The sequence below is a fragment of the Macrotis lagotis genome, chromosome 1, assembly GCF_037893015.1.
Source record: "Macrotis lagotis isolate mMagLag1 chromosome 1, bilby.v1.9.chrom.fasta, whole genome shotgun sequence".
NCBI classification, from domain to species: Eukaryota; Metazoa; Chordata; class Mammalia; order Peramelemorphia; family Peramelidae; genus Macrotis; species Macrotis lagotis.
The window spans coordinates 501,272,204-501,297,921 of NC_133658.1; the positions used below are offsets into that span (position 1 = coordinate 501,272,204).

The following is a 25,718-nucleotide window of genomic DNA, read 5'->3' on the forward strand; positions in this document are numbered from 1 at the left end:
CCCTTCCCTTCCGTAGCATGTCTCCAAATCCTCTTATAGAAATTGTGTCCCTTGATAAGTCCCCCCCTCCTTTTGAGGTCATCAAAACTTGGACATATGCTCCTCTTGAGGACTTCCAGTTGGAATGATCTGAATCTCAGGAGAATTCTGGTCTTGGTCCTATGATATTCATTCCCCAAATCTCTCATATCTGAATATGGAGTTTTGAATGACTTAGATTGCCAAATAGTGATAGGAGCCTTAGGAGTCTCAAAGGGATTGAATAATGCTTATTTATTCTAGTTTGTGGATTTTACAATACAGATTCATTAGCATCCTCACAGACTGCTAATCAATTGATCTCTTATCGAATTCCATCTTTCAGAAGACATGCTCAAAGTTCTTTACTAAAGAGGATGTCCTTGATTTTAAATAACTCCTCTTTAATGGCATCTTTGGGGGAATTGGATGTTAACCTTAAATATTGTCTCTATATATAGTTTCTCATAGGGTTACTTAATCCAGGATTCCTGAAATTTTAAAATCCTTTGATGACTATTTCAATATAATGTGAATGTGCATTTATGTGAAATTTATGTGAATTTATGTAAAATTATGCATTTATGCATTATTGTTATCATTTTATGCATTTCTGAGAAAGGGTCCACAGTCTTCACCAGATTGCTAAAATGTATTGTTACAAAAAAAAGGGGGTAAGAATTCCTGCTATAAATGTTGCCAGACTTGATTCAGATATTTTGTTGTCATGGTTGATAAGACTGCCAGGCCAGGGTCAGGTCAGTTCAAATCTGACCTCATTTACTGGCTGAGTCAACCTGTGCAAATCACTTAACCTGGTTGTCAGTTCCTTATTTGTGAAGCAAACTGGAGAAGGAAATGGCAAATCCCTATAGTACCTTTGCCAAAAAAAAAAAAAAAAAACAAACACACACACAAAGCCCAAATAGTCATAGTCATATATATGACTGAACCACAAAATTAGTCCAAATTTTCTAATTCATATCTTCAGATTCCAAATCAATTTTAATTGAAATTTATATTATCAATGTATTTTATGATCTCTTTTCTTCTCCAGAGTCCTAAAGACAAAGTCCAAGTGCTACCTTGTTGTAAATGCTTCAAGTATTCATAATAAATACAACAAACTGAAGTTCATCAGAAGTCGGTCACTTATTGCTGACTTCTTGGATGCATTTGAGTGACTCTAAAGTAAGATGGGGGAAGCTAGGTGGCGAAGTGGATAGAGCACCTGAGTTCAAATGCGACCTCAGACACTTAATAATTACCTAGCTGTGTGGCCTTGGCCAAGCCACTTAACCCTGTTTGCCTTACAAAAAACTAAAAAAAGAAAAAGTAACATGGGGGAGGGGATGGGGCTCACGTGGGCAAAAAAAAATCTATCAAAACTTTGAAGGAGAGAAAAAAATAGACTACATACGGGTTATGAATTATATCGTATATAGATTATAGCAACAGAACATATCTCCTATGTTAAAGATCAGCCCAGAGAGCCGGAGCGGTCCGGGTTCAACATTTCTCCAAAACAAAACCCAGGAGAGGAGCACCTAAAGCCAAGAACCCGGAAGGGGCGAGGCGACAGGCCCGAGAGTGGGATGTACCATTCTGGAGGTCAACTTTTGGGGGGGGAGAAAGATTCCATCTCTCAAGAATTAGGTCGAATTTCCTTTCAAACATCTGAAAATTTACGTCACTCAACGTAGGAACTCTTTGTCCAAAAAAAACCCCTTCTTATTTAATGCCCCTCGTTCCGAAGCATCGGTTTGAGGCTGTTCCCATTTCCGGCCTCGGAATGGACTCTTCCAGGCCCCTGGTCCAGCCCGTCCCTCCGGCCGCCGTTTCCGCTTCGCCGGGAGGTGGGGGCGGGGCGGGGGCGGGGTGGGGGGCGCGGAGCGGAGCGCAGCGGGGAGGCGGCGCGGTGTGACCCCAGACCTCGCCAGGCCGGTGGGAGATGCTTCTCCCCCGATGGCGGCAGCTCTAAAGAGAGGCCGGCGGGAATAACCGAGGGAACCTGCCCGGGGTGAGTCCTCTCCCTTCCTCCCCTCGGAGCCTCCCCGGCGCCCCGGAGGGGCTGGGCTGACCCGGGCCGGGCAGCCGCCTTCTCCTGCTGCCCCACCGCGCTTTACGCTTTACGTCTTCACCCCAGTTTCTAACCGTGACCTTTCCAGGGGCTCCTGCCTGACCTTTGACCTGTGAGGGTCCCCGGGAGCCCCCCCCGGCTGAGGGGGGAGGGGAGTTGCGAAGCCCCGAGGTTGAAGACTTCTTTCCCGGCTTTCTAAAAGCCTCGTTTTCCTCTTGAAGTTGAGGGGGAACACCTGTAAGTGAGTGGGGTGCCTTCGCCTCCAAACTTCGCCCTAAAAATAGAAGCGACTTGACCCCGGGTGTTATTCCCTCCTTCGTGCCCCTGCCCGTCGGAGATACTTAAAAGCACCCCTTGATTCTGCTGCACCTACTCTTCCCCTCCCCCTCCTTTAAGATGACCCAGTATTGATCTTGCTCCTGCTTGCATACACATGTTCCCCTCGGATAGGCTACAAGCTCCTCGAAGGCAGGAACATTCATTTTTCTTTATAGTCTCAATTTGTAGAAACTTTAATGAAAATGCTGGTTGATTGTGCTTCTTTAGGTGGATGTGTTGAGGGCTCATCCTAGAACTCTGTAACCTATCACTTCTCAGCATTTACCTCTTTCTTCCTTTCTCCAAGGATGATTCATCGAGTTAGTTGATGCTCTTCTTCCTTTGATTCAGTGACAGAAATCTCTTTTTCCATCCAGCTACACTCATTTTGGATTTTTTTTCTCCATTGTATTTCCTTTGGGGCGGGGATTTTTTTGCAAGGCAATGGGAGGTAATTATTAAGTTTCTGAAGTCGGATTTGAACTCATGTCCTCCTTACTTTCACCATTGTGTCACCCAGTTGCCCCTCTCCATAGTATTTCCAGCAAAAGTCTTCTATGGGAAATCTCAACATTTTACAAGATGCAGTTAGTCTTTCTACATTCTCCTAATCTCCTAGCATTTATAATTTTCCTTTTTGTTAGTGTTATCAATCTGGGCTCTACACTTCCTTGTAGACGGTAGAGCCTTAATCTCAAACATTTAAAGAGCAAAGACTAGAGAGAAATATCCTCAGACATTTATTACAAATTCATTTTGACTTTCAATGACCTCTCCACTATGCTTCCACTCCCCTTTTAGTACCTTTCTCCCCTAAGCCTCTGGTTTTCTGCTTTCATTTTCTTGTGTCCCTCATTATATGGCATGTTCTTTGAGGGCACAGACTATCTCTTTTCTATTTGCATTGCTTTACATTGTCTGACATCTAGCAGGAATAAACCTGCCCTTCTGCTTGCTAGAAAAGACATGAAGTGAACTGTTCAGTGTTTGAAAATGCTGTGAATTGTATTGAGATCCTACCCACCCACCTCCCACATTACTGTTTAGACACTAATAAAGATCTAAAGATTATTTGCTCTAATTTTTCAGACACAATGTTTAGAAGTCCTAGAATATCATTCCCAGAAATCTGCAGCTCCCTAAACTAACTGAAACATATTAAGTAACTTCTATTATCTGTGTAGTAGTACAATATATTCTTTAGAGAGGAAAAATTATAGGATCTAGATTCAAAGGATAGTTTTCAAATCTTGTCTCCAAGCTGAACAAGTTATATAACCTAACTTCTAGGCCCTCCATTTTCTCATCAGTGATTTGGGGAGAGAGGCAGGGAAGTTAGCTAAGAGTTCCTCTAAGATGATTTCTTAGTCTATGATCCAATTAATACTGAAGTTTATCTGAGAATATACAAAGTTATTAAGAAAAGTAGACTTTTCTGCTAATTTTTGCATTTATCCATGTGAGAATCCCTTTCATTAGGGCAGATTTCAACCCATTCAAGCCTTCTGTCTTTGTACCCAAGGGGCTTTCCTCTGAGTCGTTATTGTTTTAAATAAATGTTTAAAAAAATGCAAAGAAAATGTAAATATACTGAAATTGAAATTTTTCTTCTTTTCCCTAACAGGGCAACTATGAATGAAGAGCAGTTTGTAAACATTGACTTAAATGATGACAACATTTGCAGTATTTGTAAACTGGGAACAGAAAAAGAAACACTATCCTTTTGCCACCTTTGTTTTGAGTTAAATATTGAAGGTAAATATACTATACATTTAAATAGCGCAAATTTCAAACAAACCAACTTCCTGTACCTTATGATGACATAGTTATACACTGAAATATAGACAGTATTCTAGTTCAAGATGGAAAGATATAAATGACTAGAGAATCAATCAGTAGACATTTATTTAGCACCTACGATGTGCCCACACTGTGTTAAACACTAGGGATACAAAAAGAGGTAAAAGACAGTCCGTGCCTTCAAGGAGTTCATAATCTAATGGAGGAAAATAAATATGTACAAACAAGCTATAAGAGAATAAATAGAAAGTAATTAAAAGCAGGAAGGCATTAGGTGGTGCAATGGATAGAGCACCGGCCCTGGAGTCCGGAATACCTGAGTTCAAATCTGGCCTCAGACACTTAATAATTACCTAGCCGTGTGGCCTTGGGCAAGCCACTTAACCCCTTTGCCTTGCCAAAAAAAAAAAGGGGGGGTTGGGAAAGACTTCTTTAAAGTTGGGATTTTAGTTGGCAATATTTTTGTTCTTTTAACTACTTTCTCTCTTTCTTTGATCTCTTTATAGTAAAAGGGTGGTACTGGTATCATTAGATCAAAAGATAGCACAGTGAAGCAGTTTTTAGGAACTAGTTCTGAATTGCTTTCCAGAATAGTGTTACAAACAATGCATTAGTATATTTGTCTTCCCATAGCCATTCTAACATTTATAGTTTTCCTTTTTGTTATTGTTATCAATCTTATTGGCATATGAAATAGAACATTAAAGTTGTTTTAATGTTCATTTCTCTGGTTAGTGATTTGAAGCAGTTTTTTATAAGTTGGTGATAATTTGCTTCTGTCCTTTTGAAGGCTACCTGTCCATATTCTTTATTAAGGAACAGCACTTTTTCTTATACACTTCAATGAGTCACCTATCTATTTTGAATATCATGCCTTTATCAGATAAACATGCTACAAATATTATCCAGAGAATAGTATATACATTTTAATTATTAATTTCATTCTTTAATATTCTTTGAAATAGTCTAAAGACAAATGTTTTTAGCTGACGATTTTTTTCAGTTTAAGTAATAATTATCCTCTTGGCTTCTTAGTTTATTAATTGATTCAGTTGCATCCTATTTTATCAACTTTTTTCCCTCTTTTGGAAAGACAATATAATATAAACTTAACCTATGAATAACATTTGTAAGGAATATTTTGAGCTTCATATTTTAGGTCCTTTTAAGTAGCTTTTAACTCTTAATATTAGCTGTTTAATTAATATAATAATAATAATAATAATAGTTAAATTTTATATAGTACTTAAAGGTTTACAAAGTATTTTCATATGCATTATGTCATTAGATAATAAATGTAAACCTTTATCACCTCACTCCTGGACTATAATGCCTGCTGGTTGGTCTCCCTGTCTCAAATCTTATGTTGCCAAATGCATTTCCTAAAATTCAGGTCTAATCATGCCACCTCTCCACTCCTAATCAAAAGTCATTAAGTCCAAAGCTCCTTTTACCTCCAGGCTCAAATATATAAAATCCTCTGTTTGGCTTTTAAGACTCTTCATTACCTAGTCTTTTCCCACCTTTCTAGTCTTCCTTTACATTATTCACCACCACTACCTCACCCCATGCCCATGTGATCTTTGAAATGATATTAGGTTCCTTGCTGCCCCTCTCCATCTAACCATCTTCAGACATTTTCATTGGCTTTTGTTCCCCAAGCTTGGAATTCTTCCCCTCATCTACATTTCCTGGTTTCCTTGACTTTCTTCAAGTCTCAGCTAAATTCCCATCTTCTATAAGAAGCCTTTTAGCTAGTTCTTAATTTTAATGCCTTTCCTCTGAGATTATCTTCAAATTATCCTCTTTATATTCTTTTTTTGTATGTTATATTCTCCATGAGAATGGCAGCTCCTTGAGAGCATGGACTGTTTTTTTGACTTTCTTTGTATCCTCCAACACTTAATACAATACCTGACATACTTGAGCTAATCCCTTCAGCAAACCTATGAGGTAAGTACTATTATTTAAAAAACACATTTTGTCAATGATGGGTTTTTTGATGTTTTATTTATGTTTGTATGATTATTAAATAAAACTTCAAAGGGAATTTTTTCACCCATAGTTATTGACATGTGAATTCTAACATAAATTATATAGTAAAAGAGAGTAATTATATATGGTTAGTTGTGGGATATTGGAAATAATGAGAAATTGCTAGTTCCTTTGTATTTGCATGCTTTGTGAAGCCTCAACTTATTTGCTTCTAGGCAGAGCCAACTGGAATATACTTAATACTTGTCATTCATTAAAATTACATATTTAACTGACCTGTCAATTGTATGTTAGGAATCATTTGGTTAACGTCATTATTAGTTCTAATTCTGCTTTCTCAATTTTTTCTTATTCTTTAAAGATTTTTTTTTGTCACTGCCCCAATTAATATATCTCATAAGTATGTTAGTCAACTGAATTGTTTTTGTGTGTGTGTGTGTGTGTGTGTGTGTGTGTGTGTATATATATATCTGAGTCAAAATTTTATTCCCCTTGTTAAAGCATATGAATTCTCTTTTTTCTTATAAAATAGGGAATCAGGATAAGGCTTGAGCCTCCCCCTCACTTGTACTGCTTTAGTTATTTTAAACTACTCATTGGGTGAATAAATGGTCTCATTCTGGACATTTTGAGTTCTGTGATTGGGAGAGAGCAAAAAAAGATCATTTGCTTAACAAATCTATCTGGGATTATTTCCAAGTCTAAACATACAGTACAGTGTCTAAATCTACTACAGCTATTTACCTTGAGGAAAACTACTTATATAGAAATCACTGAAAGCCTCAATTTAGATGAAGAAAATGAACTAATGATTCATATTTTAATGGACTTCGCATGGATGGTAAAGGGGGAGGCTAGCAAGGCAGTGATTCACCTATTTAAAGGATGCTCTCTGTCCTCAGAACTTCACTTAATGATTCAAATTATCAAAATATATTTAAATGACCAGAATTATGATTTAAGCTTATCTAACTACAAAGTTGAATTTTTAGCTCCTGTACTAAAATGATATAATCACCCATAAGAGAGCCCCCAAATATGTTCAGAAGAACATATAAGGAAGTTTTAGTATGAAAAATATTCTTGCATATCTGTATGACTCATTAGTATTATAATGGTGTATGCTAAGTATTACTGTCTTGTGAATATGACAGCAGTAACACAAAAATGACAAAAAATGTTTCTAAAAATTGCTGGCTTCAAAGAAAAACCAATTCTGTGGAAGAAAATATATGTCAATCACTGGTGAATCCTGGAAAAGTTATGGCTTATAGAAAAACTTGTCAAGATGAGGGATCAAATTGTAATTTTCTTTATCTGAAAAATAAATTTCCAAGAGTCACTGAATCTACTCATTTCTAAAATATAAAGATAACTGATTCAAATTTATAAGAATGCAAGCCATTCTCCAGTTGATAAATGGTCAAAGAATGTGAAAAGGCACTTTTCAGATGAAGAAATCAAAAACTATCCTTAATCATATGAAGAAATGCTCTAAATCACTTTTGATTAGTGAAATACAAATTAAAGCAACCTGAAAGGCTACTTCGGGGGCAGCGAGGTGGCACAATGGATAGATCACCGACCTGGAGTCAGGAGGACCTGAGTTCAAGTTCAACCTCAGACTCTAATAATTGCCTAGCTGTATGACCTTGGGCAAGTCACTTAACCCCATTGTCTTAAATAAATAAATAAAATTTTAAAAAAGAAAGGCCTGTTAGATTGACTGCTATGACAGAAAAGGGAAATTAGAAATATTGGAAATATTGGAGAGGATGGGGGGAAATTAGAACACTGCATTGTGAGTAGAGTTGTGAACTGATCCATGCATTCTGGGGAACAATTTGGAATTGTACCAAAGGGCAATAATACTATGCATATTCTTTGATCTACAATATCATCTCTGTATCTCAAAGAGATCATAGAAAAGGGAAAAGAATCTAGTGATACGAAAATATTTATAGGAGCTCTTTTGAGTAGTTGCAAAGAATTAAAAATTGAGGGGATACTCACCAATTGGGAAATGACTGAAAAATTATGATATATGATTGTAATGGAATATTGTTTGCTATAAGAAATGTCAAGCAAGATGATTTCAGAAAAACTTGGATAGATTTTCATGAATGGATACAAAGTGAAGGGAGCAGAAAGAGAAGAACATTACAGTAGGAGCAATATTGCACTATGATCAACTATGAATGAGTTGTTCTCAGCAATTCAGTGATCCAAGACAGTTCCAAAGGACTTATGATGAAAAATGTTGTCTGCCTCCAGAAAAACAACTGATGGAGTCTGAATGTAAATTGAAGAATATTCTTTTTCACTTAAATTTTTTCATGTTTTTTTTTAATCTTGACTGCATGACTAATATAGAAATATGTTTTGCATGATTACACATGTATAATCCATGTTAAATTGTTTTTCAACTCAGGGAGAGGGAGTTAGAGAATTTGGAACAAAGAACTGATTCTACATGCAGTTGAGGAAAATATAAAATATTTTTTTTAAAAGAATGAGGTCACAATCTAAGAGGTTATTTGTGGATCCTCAAATAATGAAAGATTTGGAAGACAAATATCTTCAAGAACAGTTGAAGTTGAAATAGATGCATAGAAATCATTTTTTAAAGTAATCAAAATTTTGGGGGGAATTACAAAGTAGAAAATTACCAAGAAATTGTCCACAGTAAAACCTTCAAAGCCTATAAAATTTTGGAATGAAACATAACATTCAAGATCTGTTTCTTGGATTTGCATTTGAACTTCCTACCAGAAAACTCAGTGATATCAGTGTCACAAACAAAAAGAATGCTTCTATCAAGGAATCTCAGTGGAAAAGAAAGACTTGAACAAGTAGAGTCCAGGCCTATGCTGGTAGAACTAAATGTTGGATGCTGCAATGAAAATATAACTGAAAATCATCAGTGTCCAAATTCTAGGTAAGTTAAACACAATTGTTTATTTGAGCATGAGTTTAAAAAAGCAAAATTGATGCCTCTAAAAAGGGTAGGATCTGAAATCATATTTGAAGTCAGCATCTATAGTGCTATTAGTTTCCTGTAATTTAAGACAATTAGAAAAAGTACCATGTCACTATGCAGCACTTCATCAGATCTTGTCATAAATCATTGATATATATATATATATATATGCATATATATATATACACACACACACACACACACACACCTTGCTCAGAAGCTAAATCTATGGTTATTAGATAAAGGATACTTCATTAATGTGTGTATATGGTTCTTATCAAAGAAGAACAAAATGTTATCACTAGGTTGGAAACAAGTTACAATGTGTCTGACTATACTGATCAGCCCAATATGATCTCAGAATGCTCTCCCATAGCAGGCACAAATAGTCCATGTGCTTACTTTAAACTTAGGCATCTCAAATTTTCTTTGAGCTGTTTCAATTCTGCTTTGCACATAGAGCACAGCATCCTCCCTGATGAGGACATGCCATGCTGGACATTCCTGTGCCAGTATCTCCCAAGTTGCACAGTCGATTCCAAAGCTCTTAAGAGAGATCTTGTGTCACTTTTACATTTTTAACTCTGGATTTCTTTTGGAAAAAAATCCAAACTTTCTTTTCTTTTGTCTTTTATAATTAATGGGAGGGGGAAGGTTTCTTGTCTTTTATAATAAATAGGGCAAAGACAAGAGTATGTGATATTCACACATTAATCTTCAGAAATCCTGACTCTGCATAGTGTAGTCTTGATACTGAAATCTGTTATCAAGGGAGGATTTTTTGAGTATGGGGAAAACTGAGCATGTTTGAAACATCAAGGAAGCAGTCAGTATATAAAGGGAGGGTTTGAAGAGAAGAGAGAATGGGGATGATAAAAGGGGGCAATCTACTGGAGGAATGGAATGATAAGGGTTCACTTGTACAGAAAGGAGATGAGGTTGAGAAGAAGGAGCTCTTAATGGCCACAAATTTTCAGTAAATGAGACCATTTTGAGGCAAGATTCTCAACTGAAAGAAAGGGATGAGGGGACCTATGGGAGATTTGAGGAAGGATAAAAAGGAAAAACCATTGAGAGAATAATAGTTAAATCATTTTAACAAGGCCAGATTCAACCCCCCCCCAACTTCTACATACAGACAAAGTAGTATTATTCACTAAGTGACTGTAGTAGCTTTTGAACTCATACTCTATTTGACTAAACCAAAATGTTTATTAAGTGTTTGCTCTGTGCAAGAACAGTGTGAAGTGCTAAGGATACAAAAAAAAAAGATGAAAAGCGTCCTCACTCTCAAAGGAGTTTAACATTTTGAATTTTGATGCAGTGTTATCTACAGCCATGATCTGGATAATATGCAGTCTTCATTCCTTTGGGTTTTTTTTTTCCCTTGGCTTTTCTTGACTTGCTAGGCTGATCTTTTTTGAATTGGCATTTGATTTCCTTAAAAGAAGTCATTTTCTCAGACAGCTTGGTGGTGCATTGGATAGAGCATCAGGCCCTGGAGGAACCTGTCAGGAGAACCTGAGTTCATATCCAGCTTCAGACACAATTACCTAGCTGTGTGACCTTGGGCAAGTCACTTAATCCCACTGTTTTGCAAAAAAAAAGTTCTATTCTCTCTCAGTTTAAAGAGGATAACTCACCTATCAACAGAAGTATCTGTGCAAATCTCAATTGGAGGAGCTAGAGATAGGAGGGTTCTCCAGGTGCACTTGTTTACAGAAAGACAAGTTTTCTCACATTTCCATTTCAGACAAAGTTTACAGAGTTTGTGATCTTTTTATGATTTTTTTTGTGGTCTTTTCAATATTGTTCTCTGTCCCAAAATAGATCATAACCTGTCTGTGCCTGCCAGTCCTAGGTAACTCTTGTCCATATATTCCCTTAAGTTTGTTACATGGCTTTGCCCCTTTCCTGGCTTTTTGATTGATTTCTTTTGACATTGACTTTGCAAGAATACCAGTGAGATAGTATGCTTCTTGTCCATTTTTTACTCTGTGCTAAGTTAGTATCCAAAACAGGATTATAGGATCAATCAATAAGCCCTGTGTGCTATGCCCAGAAAATACAAAGACAAAACTAAGACAGCTCTCAATGGTGTCATAGAATTAGAGCTATAAGAGACCTCTGAAATCATGTAATTCCTCTCATTCAGTCAAGGAAACTAAAAATCAGACTTTTCCATAGTAATACAGATAAGGGTCAAAGTTTCTAGTGCCAAACCCTGTACTCTTTCTACTGAACCATTCCACTTCTCTCAATCTTTGCCCTGTTTTTAAAATAAATTTTATTTTCACTTTCATTACCAAGTACAATTATTCAGTAGTAGCTAACATTTTTATAGCACTTTGCATATACTATCTCATTTGATCCTCACAATAACCTTATAAGGTAGGAATTATTATCTCTATGGAGAAGCTATATGGTTCAATGGACAGAGGACTCAGGGTTGGAGTTAGAAAGACCTGAGTTCAAATCCAACCTTAAATACTTATTAGCTTTGTGACCCACCCTGGGCAAGTTGCTCTTTCTTCTTTTATTTCCTCATCTCTAAAATGGGAGTGATAATAATAGTACCTATCTCCTATGGTTGTTGCAAGGATCAAATAAGATAATAGTAAAGTGCTTACCAGACATGTTGCAAGTGCTACATGCATTGTAGGTTGTTATTGTTATTAAAAATTATAGGACAGAAATTTAAGAAAATAAAAACTACAAGACTAAAAAAAATACTGGAAATTATAATACCTGTATCTTTGTGTACTATATAGTGATTGTCATCCCCTTAACAGAAAATATATATATGATGTTACTCCTGTGATAACTAATTTTATTTTTTTTTTGGTACATTGTTTATTTCAACAATTGAAGGAACTTTTCTGTTTATTTAAAATGGATTTGCTACTTTTTTATAACATGAATATAATTCTGTGCTTTTGATTTCTTCATTCTGTATCATTTCATGTCTCCCCATATTTATTTGAATTTGTCATGTTTGTTTCTTATGATGCAATAATAGTGTTCATATTCATGTACCATATTTTAAATGGTTTTACAAGTGGTTGAACTTATTTCCTATATCAGCTTTTTTTGGTAAAAATAGTACTTCTAGAAATTCTGTTTTACCTATGTATTTTCTTTTACATGTGAGTCCTTCTAGCCCCTAGCAATAATGTCTTTCAGATTTTAATGTCAGGATCAAGAATAGTATGGAAGGGCAGCTAGGTGGTACAATGGATAGAGCATCATACCAGCTCTGGAGTCAGGAGGACCTGAGTTCAAATCCAGCCTCGGACACTTAATAATTACCTAGCTGTGTGACCTTGGGCAAGTCACTAAACCCCATTGCTTTAAATAAATAAAATTTTAAGAAGAGAGATGTTTAAAAAGGGGGGGGGGGAATAGTATGGAAAAAGTGCTCTTTGCATTCAGTGTCTGATAGAGACTGGGAGAAAGGAGTATGAAGGGATTTTGAGATGAAGAAAGTGGAAAAAGAACTAACCTGAAATTAGTAAATTAGTAAAAATGAGACGCTGCAGGAAAAGGAAAACTAGAGAGAGAAGAAAATGCTGAGAGAAGAAAATATTTGGTGAGCTTAGAAGTGAGATAGGACATCACAAATTGGAAGATACGGATTAGAAAGCAGTTTTTATTTTTTTATACCTATCTTATAAACAAGTGGTTAAAGTCTTATCCAAATATTTCTAATTAATCTTTTTAGCATCTGATGTGATATCACAAAAAGACTTTGACTTTATGAATTTAACTTTTTTTTTTTCCAGTTAGGGATCAGAGGGTTTCAGAGTCATTGAAGAGTCTTATGGAAGCTTTTGATATGCAATATGTCAAGGAAATCTTATAGAGCATTGAAGAGATTCTCTTTGTTTTTCCATAATTGACTTTTATTTCTACTTTGTTCTTATTTAAGCACTACCTTTGCTTTGTGGCAACCAATAGAACACTTTCCCTCTGTTCTTCAGGTTTATTAATAAAACCAATTATTTTCTGTTCCATCTCTTGCTCTTTGGCAGTTTTCTAGCCTGCCTCTTGATTCAGAAATTGTAAAACCATATAATGAACTATATCAGAGGGATCCACTAAAACTCTGGTTTTAAGTAACTTTGAATATTTTTAATCGCAACTTTGCATAAGAATAAGTCCTCTAAATTTCTGCAAAAATGTTTGTCATTTGAATGCATTTCAAGACCCCTCATTCCTACATTTTTGTCTTATGTCTTTCATCTCAGTTTAACCTCCCCCTTTTGTTTTAAATGTAGACTATTTCTTTGTTATCACAGTATTGTTTCACTATGGCATTATTTCTATTTTTTCCTGCCCCTTAAATAATTGACAAACTTTCATTTTTCTCTTTGAATATTTATTCCAGATCCCACTTTTTGAACTTTACTCCAAAACCCTTTATATCTCTGAGTTTTTCACTTGTTAACCTTAATAGATTATATTTTAAGAATCTTTTGAACTATAATTCTAGGTATCTATGAAAATGTTCGAGGGATTGAGTTCAATTAAACGTTAATTTTTTTAAGTACATGCTCTTTGTAAGAAGTTCTGGTGATATGTAGAAGTGAACAGATAAAATAGCCCTTGTCTTCAAAAAATTTAATGTTCTAAGAGAAGTATTAGGAAAAATGGAAATAAAAAAGGCTTTATGGGAACAATATTTTGTTAAAAAATAATAGACTATAAGCCAGGGTTTAACTGAGGAAGAATGATGTAAAACAAATGTGAGAATTCTATTCTGTGAACTACTTTGAATCAATTTGAGTATTCAAATGAAATTATCCTAACTTTTCTTTTTTCAAAGTTTAAATAAAATTAATAAAAATTGTAATTGTATATTGAGAGGATACTATAAAATTCCATTGAGCATAAATGTCATTTTATAGTTTTCCATCTAAATCTGATATTATTGTGACTTTTAGAAACTTAAAAAAAATTTTCTCACAAAATAAAAGTTAATGTTTCAAAGGCATTCTTATCATTTAAGTCCTTAATTTTATCTTGCTTTTTGATAGTAAGCTAATAAAAGAAAATGAACCATGTGAAATGTTTTTTCATTCAGACTCAAAAGGTCAGAAATCTGAAATCTGTCAGTTAATTGCCCTTTATTTAAATTTTTAAAGTTTTTTTTAATAGTATGGTATTATTCTAAGTGTAAACCTTACATGCTAAATACAAGTTTTGTAAACTATAAGGCATATAAATGTGAATCATCATTTTTCTTTTTCATGTCATCCACCAGTAGAAATTATCCAGAGACATCGGAGCTTGGAAAAAGTTCTTTTAGAGTAGGAGAGCTAATTCTATAATTATTTTTTTTAAGACGGGCTTCATGAGCTTCAAATAAATTTCTCTTTATTCTCTTATACAGTTTCTCTTATCGGGAACTTATATACAAATCATTAGAAAATAGCTAAATTATGATATTAGCTAATTTTTAAAGACATCAAGAGTATGAATGTACTTTTAGAAACATGTTTTTGTTGCAAGAAATTAGTTTTTGCTCCTTTTTACATGTAAATACTAATTTAGCTAAATGTACATGAATTATTAAACTTTGGTTTTGTACATTTTTTTATTTAATATTGCTTGGAGATAAATTGTAAGATTATGCTGCAAGTCAACTGCCAAAATATACGGGAAATTTTAATTTTGATTTTTAAAAAAATTAATTTTAAATACTTCTGAAGTATTACTTTGCATGAATGAAATAAGATCTTGGAATTTTTCTTATGGTTAAGTGTTAAGTCTTCAAAAAAGTCTTGAAATATTAGTATTCTTTAGATAATTATATACAACTTCAGATTTCATGAGATGGAGAGGGAAGGAGAAAAAGAATAATAAGCAATATTTTTTATTTTTTATCAATAGCAATGTCTGCCCATAACTTCAGCCAAAGTTTAGACTTAAAATCAGGATGATTGTTAAAAAAGGTATTATGGTAGACACTAATAAATACAGAAATTAACAATTTTTAAAAATTAACATGCTAGATATTAGTTTGGCCATTTGTTGAAATTTCTCAGAACTAAGCATATCCATTGGGTTTGTTTGACCAGGGAGTATTCTTGAGCTCAGTATCCCTGATTTATTTTTAATATGAAAAAATATTTGACTTAGGAAAATGTGATCATAATAATGGGGAAGAATTAAGTTTTATAAAAGTTAAAAAATCTGAAATTTTTTTGTGTGTTTAATTTTGCATATAATTTAAGATAACTTTTGCTATGCTATTTAGCAATTAAAAATTTTTCCTGGGGTTAGCGAAATGGATAAAGCACTGCCCTGGAATCAGGAGGACCTGAGTTCAAATATACCTAGCCATGTGACCTTGGGCAAATTACTTAACCCCATTGCCTTGCAACCCCCTGCAAAAAAATTTTTCTGGTTCTGATATGTCTTATTCTTTGGGTTCCAGTTATTACTAATTTAGGGAAAGTAATCTATTGTGTTAAATAGTTCTACCATGTTTATGTCCTGAAAAATAATAAAAGTATTTACTTTATTTTGCCTAATGGAAAAAATACTTGATATGTAAATTAGAAGGATGTAGTATTTAAAACTATGTGCCTAAATCTCTAAATTTAATACTGCAAGATTGAGAGTTCATAAAATTGTAAAAGTTCATACTAGGCAAAATATCTTATACCTGATGTAAGATAAAAATCATTACCTTAGTAGAGATTATTTTCACAAATTCATAAGATTTTATTATATTTAATGTTTATTTCAGCTTTCTTTATAATTTCTTTTTAATGCTATTTTTAAAAGTATTAATGCCATTGGTCCTTAATAAGAAGGTAGTATCATAGTGGATAGAGGATTTGCCTCTGATTCAGTGTATCTTGGTGGTTCAAAGATAACCTCTAATCTGCAGATTTTTAACAAGGGATGCATAGATAATTTATTGTGAGTTTGTAAATTTTGAATTTCTAATTGCATAGGTATATTTACACACACATGTAGACATGTCTTTATTTTAGCCTCTAATTGAAATTTGACATTTATAAAACATTATATAAGAAGGAATCCATAGGTTTCTCTAGACTACCAAAAGGGTCTGTGACATAAAGATTAACACTTCCAGCCTTGACTGTGTGACCTTCACTAAAACACTTAACTTCTGTATTGCTCCAGGCAACTCTCTAAGAAGATATAAATTGCAGAACACTTTAACAATTTGTAGTGTATATTTCCTTACCTGTAACTCTTCAGACAAACTTCCAGATCCCATCTAAAACTAATTTTTAAAATTATTCTTTCTCCTAATTCACAAATTCTTTTTTCTTTTTTCTAAGGTTTGTGATCTTGAATTTTTTTTTTAGTAATTGATCTTTAAAATTTTAATTCTTTTGTTTTTCTTTATAGGAGTACCAAAATCTAATCTCTTGCATACCAGATCATTAAGGGGCCACAAAGAATGCTTTGAAAAATTCCATTTGATAGCAAACCAGGATTGTCCTCGATCTAAACTCTCCAAAAGCACTTATGAAGAAGTCAAAACTATATTTAGTAAAAAAATTAACTGGATAATACGACATGCTCAGAGTAAGGATGAAGAGTCTGATCCTGAATGTTCTAAAACTTCCCAGCACCCATTTTTAAATTTTACGCATAAGTCAGATAGAAAGTTATTACCACAATTTGATTCCCAAGTACCAAAGTATTCTGCAAAATGGTTAGATGGAACAACAGTAAACATTTCAAATCATGCACAAAGAATTTTGGAGCAAAGAGAATCTGCAAGCTTCCGACTTGATATGTTACAAGATCCAAGTGCCCCTTTCTGCTATAATAGTGTTTTGTGGTCTCATCACCAGCAAACTCAGAAAAAAGAAAAGAAAGCTTCTGTTTCAGACATTTGTGACCAGAGACAGCGTACTTATTATACAAAAGAACAATGTAAGTAAAGCAGTGTCAGAGGCAGATAAAGTTTTTTATGTTTTTGAATTTATAATGTGTCAGCTGTGTGGTCTTATGTACTTTATAATTAACTAATTTGATGGGTCCTTCCTCAACTATTCCTATATTCTGATCTTTCAGCATGTATCAATACCCATAGATTCATGCCAGAGTCTATGCCAGAAAGCACAATTCTGGCAGGTTCAGTTAAACTAGAAAAAGTGCATGGACCAAAGAGGCCCATTGTGAGAATATTTGTAACTAACTGGTTTTTTTAAAAATTTATTTTGACTTCAATTCAAAAACTATCTGATAAGGCATAAAAAGTTGATAACTATATCAGTCCTCAAAATATTGCATAACTAATATTTTGCAGCTAGTTTGTTGCTAGTTCAGACCCAAATGAAATATTGACTTCCATAATGTTGTTGAAGAGTTAGCTTTATCATTGAAAGTATTATTTTGTGTTGCTTTTTTGTTTTATCTTAAGTTTCTAAATTAAATGTTATCAGTCAAGAATGACTTTCCCATAGTTAGCTGCAGAGGTTCAACCACTGATTATTGTGTTCTTTGCATAGTTTCACAAGAATCTTAACTTTGAATTAAGGGAGAATGACAAAAGAAACCCCTGATATTAATTGTAACTTGACAAAAAGTATTTTAAAAAGTATGTTTTTTAAAAATATAAACACAATGATATTAATTCATCATAGCCTCCTAACAAGAATTGGAGAAATGTGAATAGTTGAGGTTTCTATTGACTTGACAAAGTGTATTTCTGGTCATAATTTTCTTTGATCATTTCAGCTATAGTCTAAACAAGATTTTTAATATGTGAGGCCACTGAATTTAATCTGTGTTTTATTTTTCCCAGTTTTTATGGTAATAATATATATATATATATATATTCATTTTGCAGTGAGTTCAATGAGTCTGAATGAGGTACAGCAGCTGAATGAAAAGCTTCATCAACAAATCCAAGGTAAGGAATCATTTTCAACACTTGGGAAAAATTTTATATTGTAGAAAACAATCTCATTTTAAAAGAATTTACTGGATTCCTTCACTTCCATTTGACTTTGGAAATTAAAATATTGTATAGGAATATAATCTTTAAATTTTGAGTCAGAAAACATATTTGGAGAAACATAAGGTCTAGAATCTCAAGGGGAATAATGGGAGGGGAAAGTAGGAATTAAGGAGGAATGGTTCTTTCAGACTATAAAAGAGTAATTGTTAAAAAGAAAAAAATGGATCAGTGGAACAGCCTAGATTAGGAAGAATAAAGATATTAAATAGTATAACAGTAAGCCAGTATTCAACAAACCTGAGAACATAAAAATGACTTGGATGGCAGCATTGTAATACACTATATCTGAAATAATTTATATCTATAGCAATAAACCTAAATAATATGTTCAGACTAATTATAAAAAAATCACACCACAAAAATGAGAAGAAAATAAGTTTGGTAACTTCCACAACTTAAACAAGGGGGAGAACTCTTAACCAAATAAGAAATAAGTATGATTACAAAAGCAAAAAAATAAGATTATGTGAAATTGAAAAGCTTTTACATGGACAAACTCAATGGAGCTAATGAAGAATCAGACATGACTGAACAGCATTGAGGGATTTTGGAATGGAGAGAATGGGAGAAAGTCTCTTAATGGCCTCATTTCTCAGTAAAAATAATGGCCTCCATTAAGGAGAGAGAAGAAAAGAAAGTTTGGGAAACCTGAGAAAGGAAGAGATGGAATGAAATAGGATTCAATTGGGAAGCATCAGTTGCTACATTGAGGGCACAGTTGAAGTTGAATGTTATAAATTTATAAAATATTCAGGCCACCATGGTATGTGGCTTTCTCCTCCTTTTAGCAGTCTTTGAGTAGGAGCAAAGAAAGGAAATAGTGGGAATATTCCAGAACTAAAGTTCTGCAGTAGATTAATGGCAATAAGACAAGGGAATAAGGATTTAAGCAGGGAGGTGGGATAGAGTTGAAATAGCTAACTATAGGTTTGAAATTGGAAGGGGAAGAAAGAAATCAGAGCAGGGCTAAAAACGTATTAAATTGTGGGCAGGGGCCTTAAGGAGGGAAAGCAAGTAATAGTTTAGGGTAGGGTGGAAAGATAGATGGAATTAAAGAAGTTCTGGAGAAAGAGGAATGCCAGTGTTCTTAACTAAGCAAGTGAAAGGATTGTGTGACACTTCAATGTATGGCTGAAGTGTTACAAGGAAGTAATGAAATTCAGGGGATAAGAAATTTGCAGTTAGAGAGTTTGAGGTAGGGGTGGATAGAGCACCAGCCGTGGAGTCAGGAGTACCTGAGTTCAATTCTGGCCTCAGACACTTAATAATTGCCTAGCTGTGTGACCTTGGGCAAGTCACCTAACCCCATTGCCTTGCCAAAAAAAAAAGTTTGAGGTAGCTTCAGCATGAATGTTGAACTCCCCCATTATTAGTAAAGGAAAAAGAATGACCTGATGCTGTTCTATAGCAGCCACAGTTATTTAGTAGGTGGAAATCTTTGATTATGTGAACTTAAAAGGAAAAGAGGTTGTTGGAAAAGAGAGAGTCTGGAAGTGGCAGACAAGGAGTATTCCTACTCCCCCAGTATTTTGTTTTGGGTTTGGGGGAATTTTTTTTTTTTCCCCAAAGGGAAGGTAGAGAAGGGCAAGGTATTAAAAGAAAGTATAGCCACTGCTGGGGACGCTGCATCATCATCAGTGGAAAGTCAGCTCTCAGTGAGAATTAATGGATAGAGGATGGATGAAGGGGAAAAAAGTCGAGTTTAATAAGAAATTTGTTCATCATAGATCATGTATTCTCCTTAACTAATTGATTTGATAGTATATGTATATGACTAGTGCTCCAGCATAATAGATTTATCTATGGGGGGGGGTGATTGAAACTAAGGTATCTTATGGAAAGTACTCCAACTTAACATCAATATAATAATAATAATTATCTCATTTCATTGATGGAGTATTTCAAGGTTTGGGTTTGGGTTTTTTTTTAGTTTTAATAGAAAAATTTTGATAAAGCACTATGAATTATGAATCATGATCTTTCTAATTAGTAAAAATAAAATTTCCTTGCATTCTTTTAGAAATTTTTGAGCAGTTGGCACACCAAGTACAAGAAAAGGATTCTTTGGCTTCTGAACTCCATGTCCGACATATTGCCATTGAACAACTACTTAAGAATCATTCCAAGTTGCCATGTCTTCAAGCAGGGAAACAAGGAATGAAGTGTAACCTTCCCATAAGTAACTGAACAAGACTTATACTTAATCAATTTTATCAATTCATTGGTCTATCTTGCATACAAACTTCTAATAAGTATGTTGAAAGTTGGAGTCTTTCTGAAAATATTTGGGCTTTTTTTTCCTCTCCATTTGCATGTAAAAACAAATTTTAATATTATATTAAGTTTAGAAGTTCCAAATTCTTATCTCCACCCCCCCTTTGAAACAGTAATCAATCTGATATGTTAAACATGTGCAATCATGTAATCCATTTCCATAATAATTATTTTGTGCAACAAAAGAAAGAGAAAAATATTATGCTTCAATCCATAGTCAGATAACATCAGTTCTTTGGAGGTATTTAGCATTTTTAATCACAAGTCCTTTGGTATTATCTTGGATCATTATATTGCTGAGAATGATTAAGTCATTCACAGTTCTTCATAATACTGTATTGCTATTATTATGTAAAATGTTTTTCTGGTTCTGCTCACTTCCCTTTGTATCAGTTCATGTTAGTCTATGCATGTTTTTCCGAAATTATCCTGCTTGTCATTTCTTAGAGCACAATAATAATCTCCAATCATATACCATTCATAAATCTGACAGTAAGCTACTCCATTCTCTCCTAATTTGCTTTATTACCCTGTACATGTAAATCATGTATCCATTTTGACTTTATCTTGGTATATGGTTTGAAATGTTGTTTTTGTACATAATTTCTGCCATACTGTTTTCTAGTTTTTGTCCAATAATGAGTATTTGTCCCAAAAACTTGAAATATTGGGTTTAGCAAACACTAGTTTACTGTGGTGATTTTCCTACAGCATATTGTGGATCTAATCTATTCCACTGATCCACCATTCTCTTTCTTAGCCGGTATCAGATAATGTTTTTTTTATAATTACTGCTTTGTAGTACAGTTTGAGATCTGGTATAGCTAGACTGCCTTTGTATTTTTTTTTTTATTAATTCCCTTGATATTCTTGACCTTTTGTTTTTTCCGGTTTAATTTTGTTATTTTTTTTTCTGGCTCTATAAAATAACTTTTTGGTAGCTTGATTGGTATGGCACTGAATAAGTTTATTTAAATAAAATTGTCATCTTATATTGGCTCAACCTGCCAATGAACAATTAATATTTTTCTAGTTTTTTAGCTCTGACTTTGATAAGTGTTTTGTAATTGTGTTCATATAGTTCCTGGGTTTGTCTTGGCAGGTAGATTCCCAAGTATTTTATATTATCTACAGTTAATTTAAATGGAATGTCTTTTTCTATTTTTTACTGCTATACTTTGTTAGTAATGTGTAGAAATGCTTATGATTTATGTGGCTTTATTTTACTGAAGTTATTAATTTTTTCAACTGGTTGTGGGGTTTTTTGGGGGTTTCTTTTCTAAGTATACTATCATCATCTGCAGAAAGTGATAGTTGTTTCCTTATTGCCTATTCTAATTCCTTCAAATTCTTTTTTTCTTATTGTTAATAGCTAATTTCTAGTATATTATTGAATAATAGTGGTGATAATGAGCGTCCTTGTTTCACCCCTGATTTTATTAGGAAAGTTTCAAACTTATGCACATTACTGATAATGCTTGCTAATGTTTGCTAATGATTTTAGATAGATAATGCTTGTTATTTAAAGGTAAGTTCCATTTATTCCTATGCTTTCTAGAGTTACTAATAGGATGGGTGTTGGATTTTGTCAAGGATTTTTTCATTCAGTCTATTTTAAATGCCAGATCTTGAAGATTTTAAGTTAGTAGATGATTTTGATTCAGTTTTTAAAAGCTCTTTTTTTTACAATTTTCCTGATTGCAAATGCTCTCATTTCCCCTCTTGCCACCTCATCTTACATACATCCTTTGATGTTTTACTCACTGTATGTACCAATACAGTATACTGTGTGAGTATATTATAAACATTATTGTTTGTGAAAATCTGCCATTTCAATAGAAAAAAATGTCAATTAAAGCCTTAGACTAAGCTACTAAACTGAAATTTAAGAGGAGAAAAATTCATGAAATTTACCTCTTATTTATTATGAGCAATATTTTAATATGGAAATTTTATATAAAAATACTATTTTAGGTACCTTTTTCAATTATCTTTATAAATATGCATTTGAATAGCTTTATATAAATGTTTACACTTGTATATAATTATGTTCCTATGATTTCATCACTAAACAGAGGTAGCTCCTGGTAGGGAATTTTCTTCTATCAGTGAAGACTTCTCTGGAGTTTGTAGTCTTAGAAATCACAGGTCCAATTCCAAACTCTATCCCATTTAGAGCTTTTGGAAACTGCATGTTCCTCTAAGTCTGGGAAATGTGGAAGGAAATAGAAGTGTGCTCAGATCTTTTTTTTTTTTAAATTTCAATTTGTTCTATTTAGGTTGAACTCTTCAAATGAGCAAGACCATGCAAATATGTGGCAATGGTATAGGATAGTGAGTAGTAGATGGCCCATCCATTTCAAGTTTTCAAAATTTTGCACAAAAATTTGCACAAAAGCTTATCCAAATATATGAAATATATTTAGACTGGTACAATATAGCATAATTGATAGAATGCTGAATTTGAAATTCAGAAGAAACAAATTCAAATTCTACCTGTACACTTACTTTGTATTTGACTACACACAAGTTATTTGTAGTTGGTCAGGAATATAAGAATGCCTTGAAAGATCAAACTTCAATTATCCCTAAGGCAAAGAAAACAAAGTAGAATGGAAAATTTTAATTTCAGAGCAGAATTATATTTTCTTTTAATTATTTGTATTTAAATTTAAAGAGGTAAGAAAAATTATGACAAATTATAGTAGAATTTTTAAATTTCCATCACTTGATCCATCTTGCCCTTCTGGTGTTAATGTCTCAGAACCTTCACTATATTCACTATTAAGATTTGATGGGGGCGGCTAGGTGGCGTAGTGGATAAAGCACTAGCCTTGGAGTCAGGAGTACCTGGGTTCAAATCCGGTCTCAGACACTTAATAATTACCTAGCTATGTGGCCTTGGGCACTTAACCCCATTTGCCTTGCAAAAAAAACCTAAAAGAAAGATTTGATGGAAGGACCTCCTACACCCATGAAAACACAGGTCATTGCTATCTTTGCAATTCGTTAAATATGCCTATTTTTCTGTTCTCTTGTATGTATATGTAATTCTTGCATATGCAAATAAGTAGATTCATTTGGATTTAGTTTTGATTTGATGGAACCTTTGATTGACTTTCAACGTATTACATTAATAAATTTTTTTTGGTGAAATTCAAAAGAAAAATCCAAATTTCAATCTTGCCATTTTTCACCTTCACATACCACATGTTCTGCTCATACTAGACTGCTATGCTCCCCTTAACATATAGGTAATGTAATCTTCTAGTTGTATGCATTCACAGTTCCTGTCATCTATCATTCCTGTAATGTTTTGTTGCACTTTCTAGGTGTTTTGTTGTACTTTCTAGAGTCCTTCTTCTCAGATAATCCTTGTACTTGTACTTATTTGCATATCCCTCTCAATAGAACAGCTGTTTTTGAAGTATGGTTCATCTTTTTGCCTTTGCATCCCCCAGTGTCCAGCACACAGAATTGAATTAAGAGTTGGGGGGGGGGGGGATGTTAGTTTATTATCTTTCAGTTCAAATAGAAAAAAACTTTTTAGAATTAAAATGAGAAGCAGCATGGCATAGTTAAGAGCAGATATTTTAAGTCTTGCCTCCCACATAGGGATCTGTGACTCTGGACAAGTCAGTTAAACTCTCAGTGCTCTACGCAGCTCTTAGTCACAGAAAATGTGCTAATCTTCATTGGTAGGGAGTTTTCTCACTCTGGATTTCCCTGTAATAATGAAATCCCCGGTCAGGTTACCATACTTATAATTAAAATTAATAATTCTCCTGACTAGTTTTATATAGAATACAATCCCATATTTGCAGTTTAATCATGTCTACCATTTGATATAAAATGTACATATTGCAGTTTCCTAAAGCCATTAATGGGTGATTCAGGGCATCAAAACAGTACTATTTTCTTTATCTAGAAGTCACATACAGTATTAGTATACTGCTTTTTTAAGCTGCACATTGATTTTACAGAATACAGTTGAAAAACAACACATAAACATGTGCATACACACATTATTAACGTATAAATTGAAGTGTGGAATAAGTTAGCCAGAAAGTATATTCTGATGAAAAAGTGTAATAATCTAGTTTAAATAGATTTTAAAGTATCCACATTTAATTTGTGTAACATAGTGAAAATTATTCAGGATGTTTTCCATTTTTGTTCATTGTGATCTATTTTTCAGTGTTTACATTTGAGGTTATTTTACTCATGGTTTTTTGTTTGTTCTGTTTATTTTTTGTTTTTCTTTAGGTTATGTATATTCATTAAACCCAGGCAGCTGTTTTACTGTTTCCTTAACCTATTTTTAAAGTTATTAGGAAACCCATTATTAACGTTTAAGAGTTTAAAACTCAAAACAGTCTACAAGTGAATTAGTGTTTTATCAAGTTTAAATAATTTACTATGACAGTATTGAAAGATTATTGGCATCATGAAATTTTGGATTATGAAAAATACTATAAATAATAAAATATAGTTTCTTCTACTGATTAAAATATTGAATAATATTGTCCTAAAAGATAGTTAACTTAATCTTTGATATGCGTGTAGTCATACAAAGTAAAATACTTTTTACAGATGGTTAATTGAATTTGTAACTCTAACTTGGTGGAAAGACTAGTTTCTCTTTTTGGTTTTTTGTTCTGAAAAATTAAGATATTGTCTTGAAGGGACAGTTTTCGTGGGGGGGGGTTTCTTGCTCTAGTTATCTTTTTTTTTTGAAATATATAAATGAAATCTCTTAAGATCTTTTCTTATAAGCAATGAGCACTTGATTACATGGAGTAATGCGCCTTGTAAGCGTTCCATAATAAGAATCTTACAGTTTTGCTTTATAACTCAAGATTCTAATTTCATATTATCCTTTTAGAATTGACCATTTTTCAAAGAAGTGTTACCTGTTAAGGCTGTTTCTCATTATGGACCTTTAACTTGTACCAACTTATGGCAGTTTCTAGCATATTAACTTAGTTTTAGCTGTCTAGCAATAATAGAATATTTTATGTGTAATTTTAGTAATTTCTCTATTTTTCTTATTTACTAGATAACCTACATAACTAATTGCATTTTAAGCAAAAAAAAATATTTTTATATGTATTTTCTCTACTTAAAGTTTTGCTCTTTGTATTTATAGTTCCTAGACAAGAATATTATACTTGATTCTAATTTTTGAATTATTTTATAATTTCAATTTGACTTCAGCAAAACTTTTTTTGGGGGGAAAT

At 33.5% G+C, this 25,718-nt stretch overlaps 1 protein-coding gene across 1 annotated transcript; it reads left to right on the top strand.

Annotated features, from left to right (window-relative positions):
* The first annotated feature begins 1,912 nt into the window (after window positions 1-1,912).
* On the top strand, window positions 1,913-23,905 carry C1H21orf91 (chromosome 1 C21orf91 homolog). Its single transcript, XM_074213965.1, has 5 exons — window positions 1,913-2,038; window positions 4,041-4,171; window positions 16,581-17,114; window positions 18,034-18,096; window positions 20,225-23,905. The coding sequence occupies exons 2-5, from the start codon at window positions 4,048-4,050 to the stop codon at window positions 20,389-20,391; spliced, it is 888 nt and encodes a 295-aa protein (XP_074070066.1). The 5' UTR covers window positions 1,913-2,038; window positions 4,041-4,047; the 3' UTR covers window positions 20,392-23,905.
* The last annotated feature ends 1,813 nt before the right edge of the window (window positions 23,906-25,718 follow it).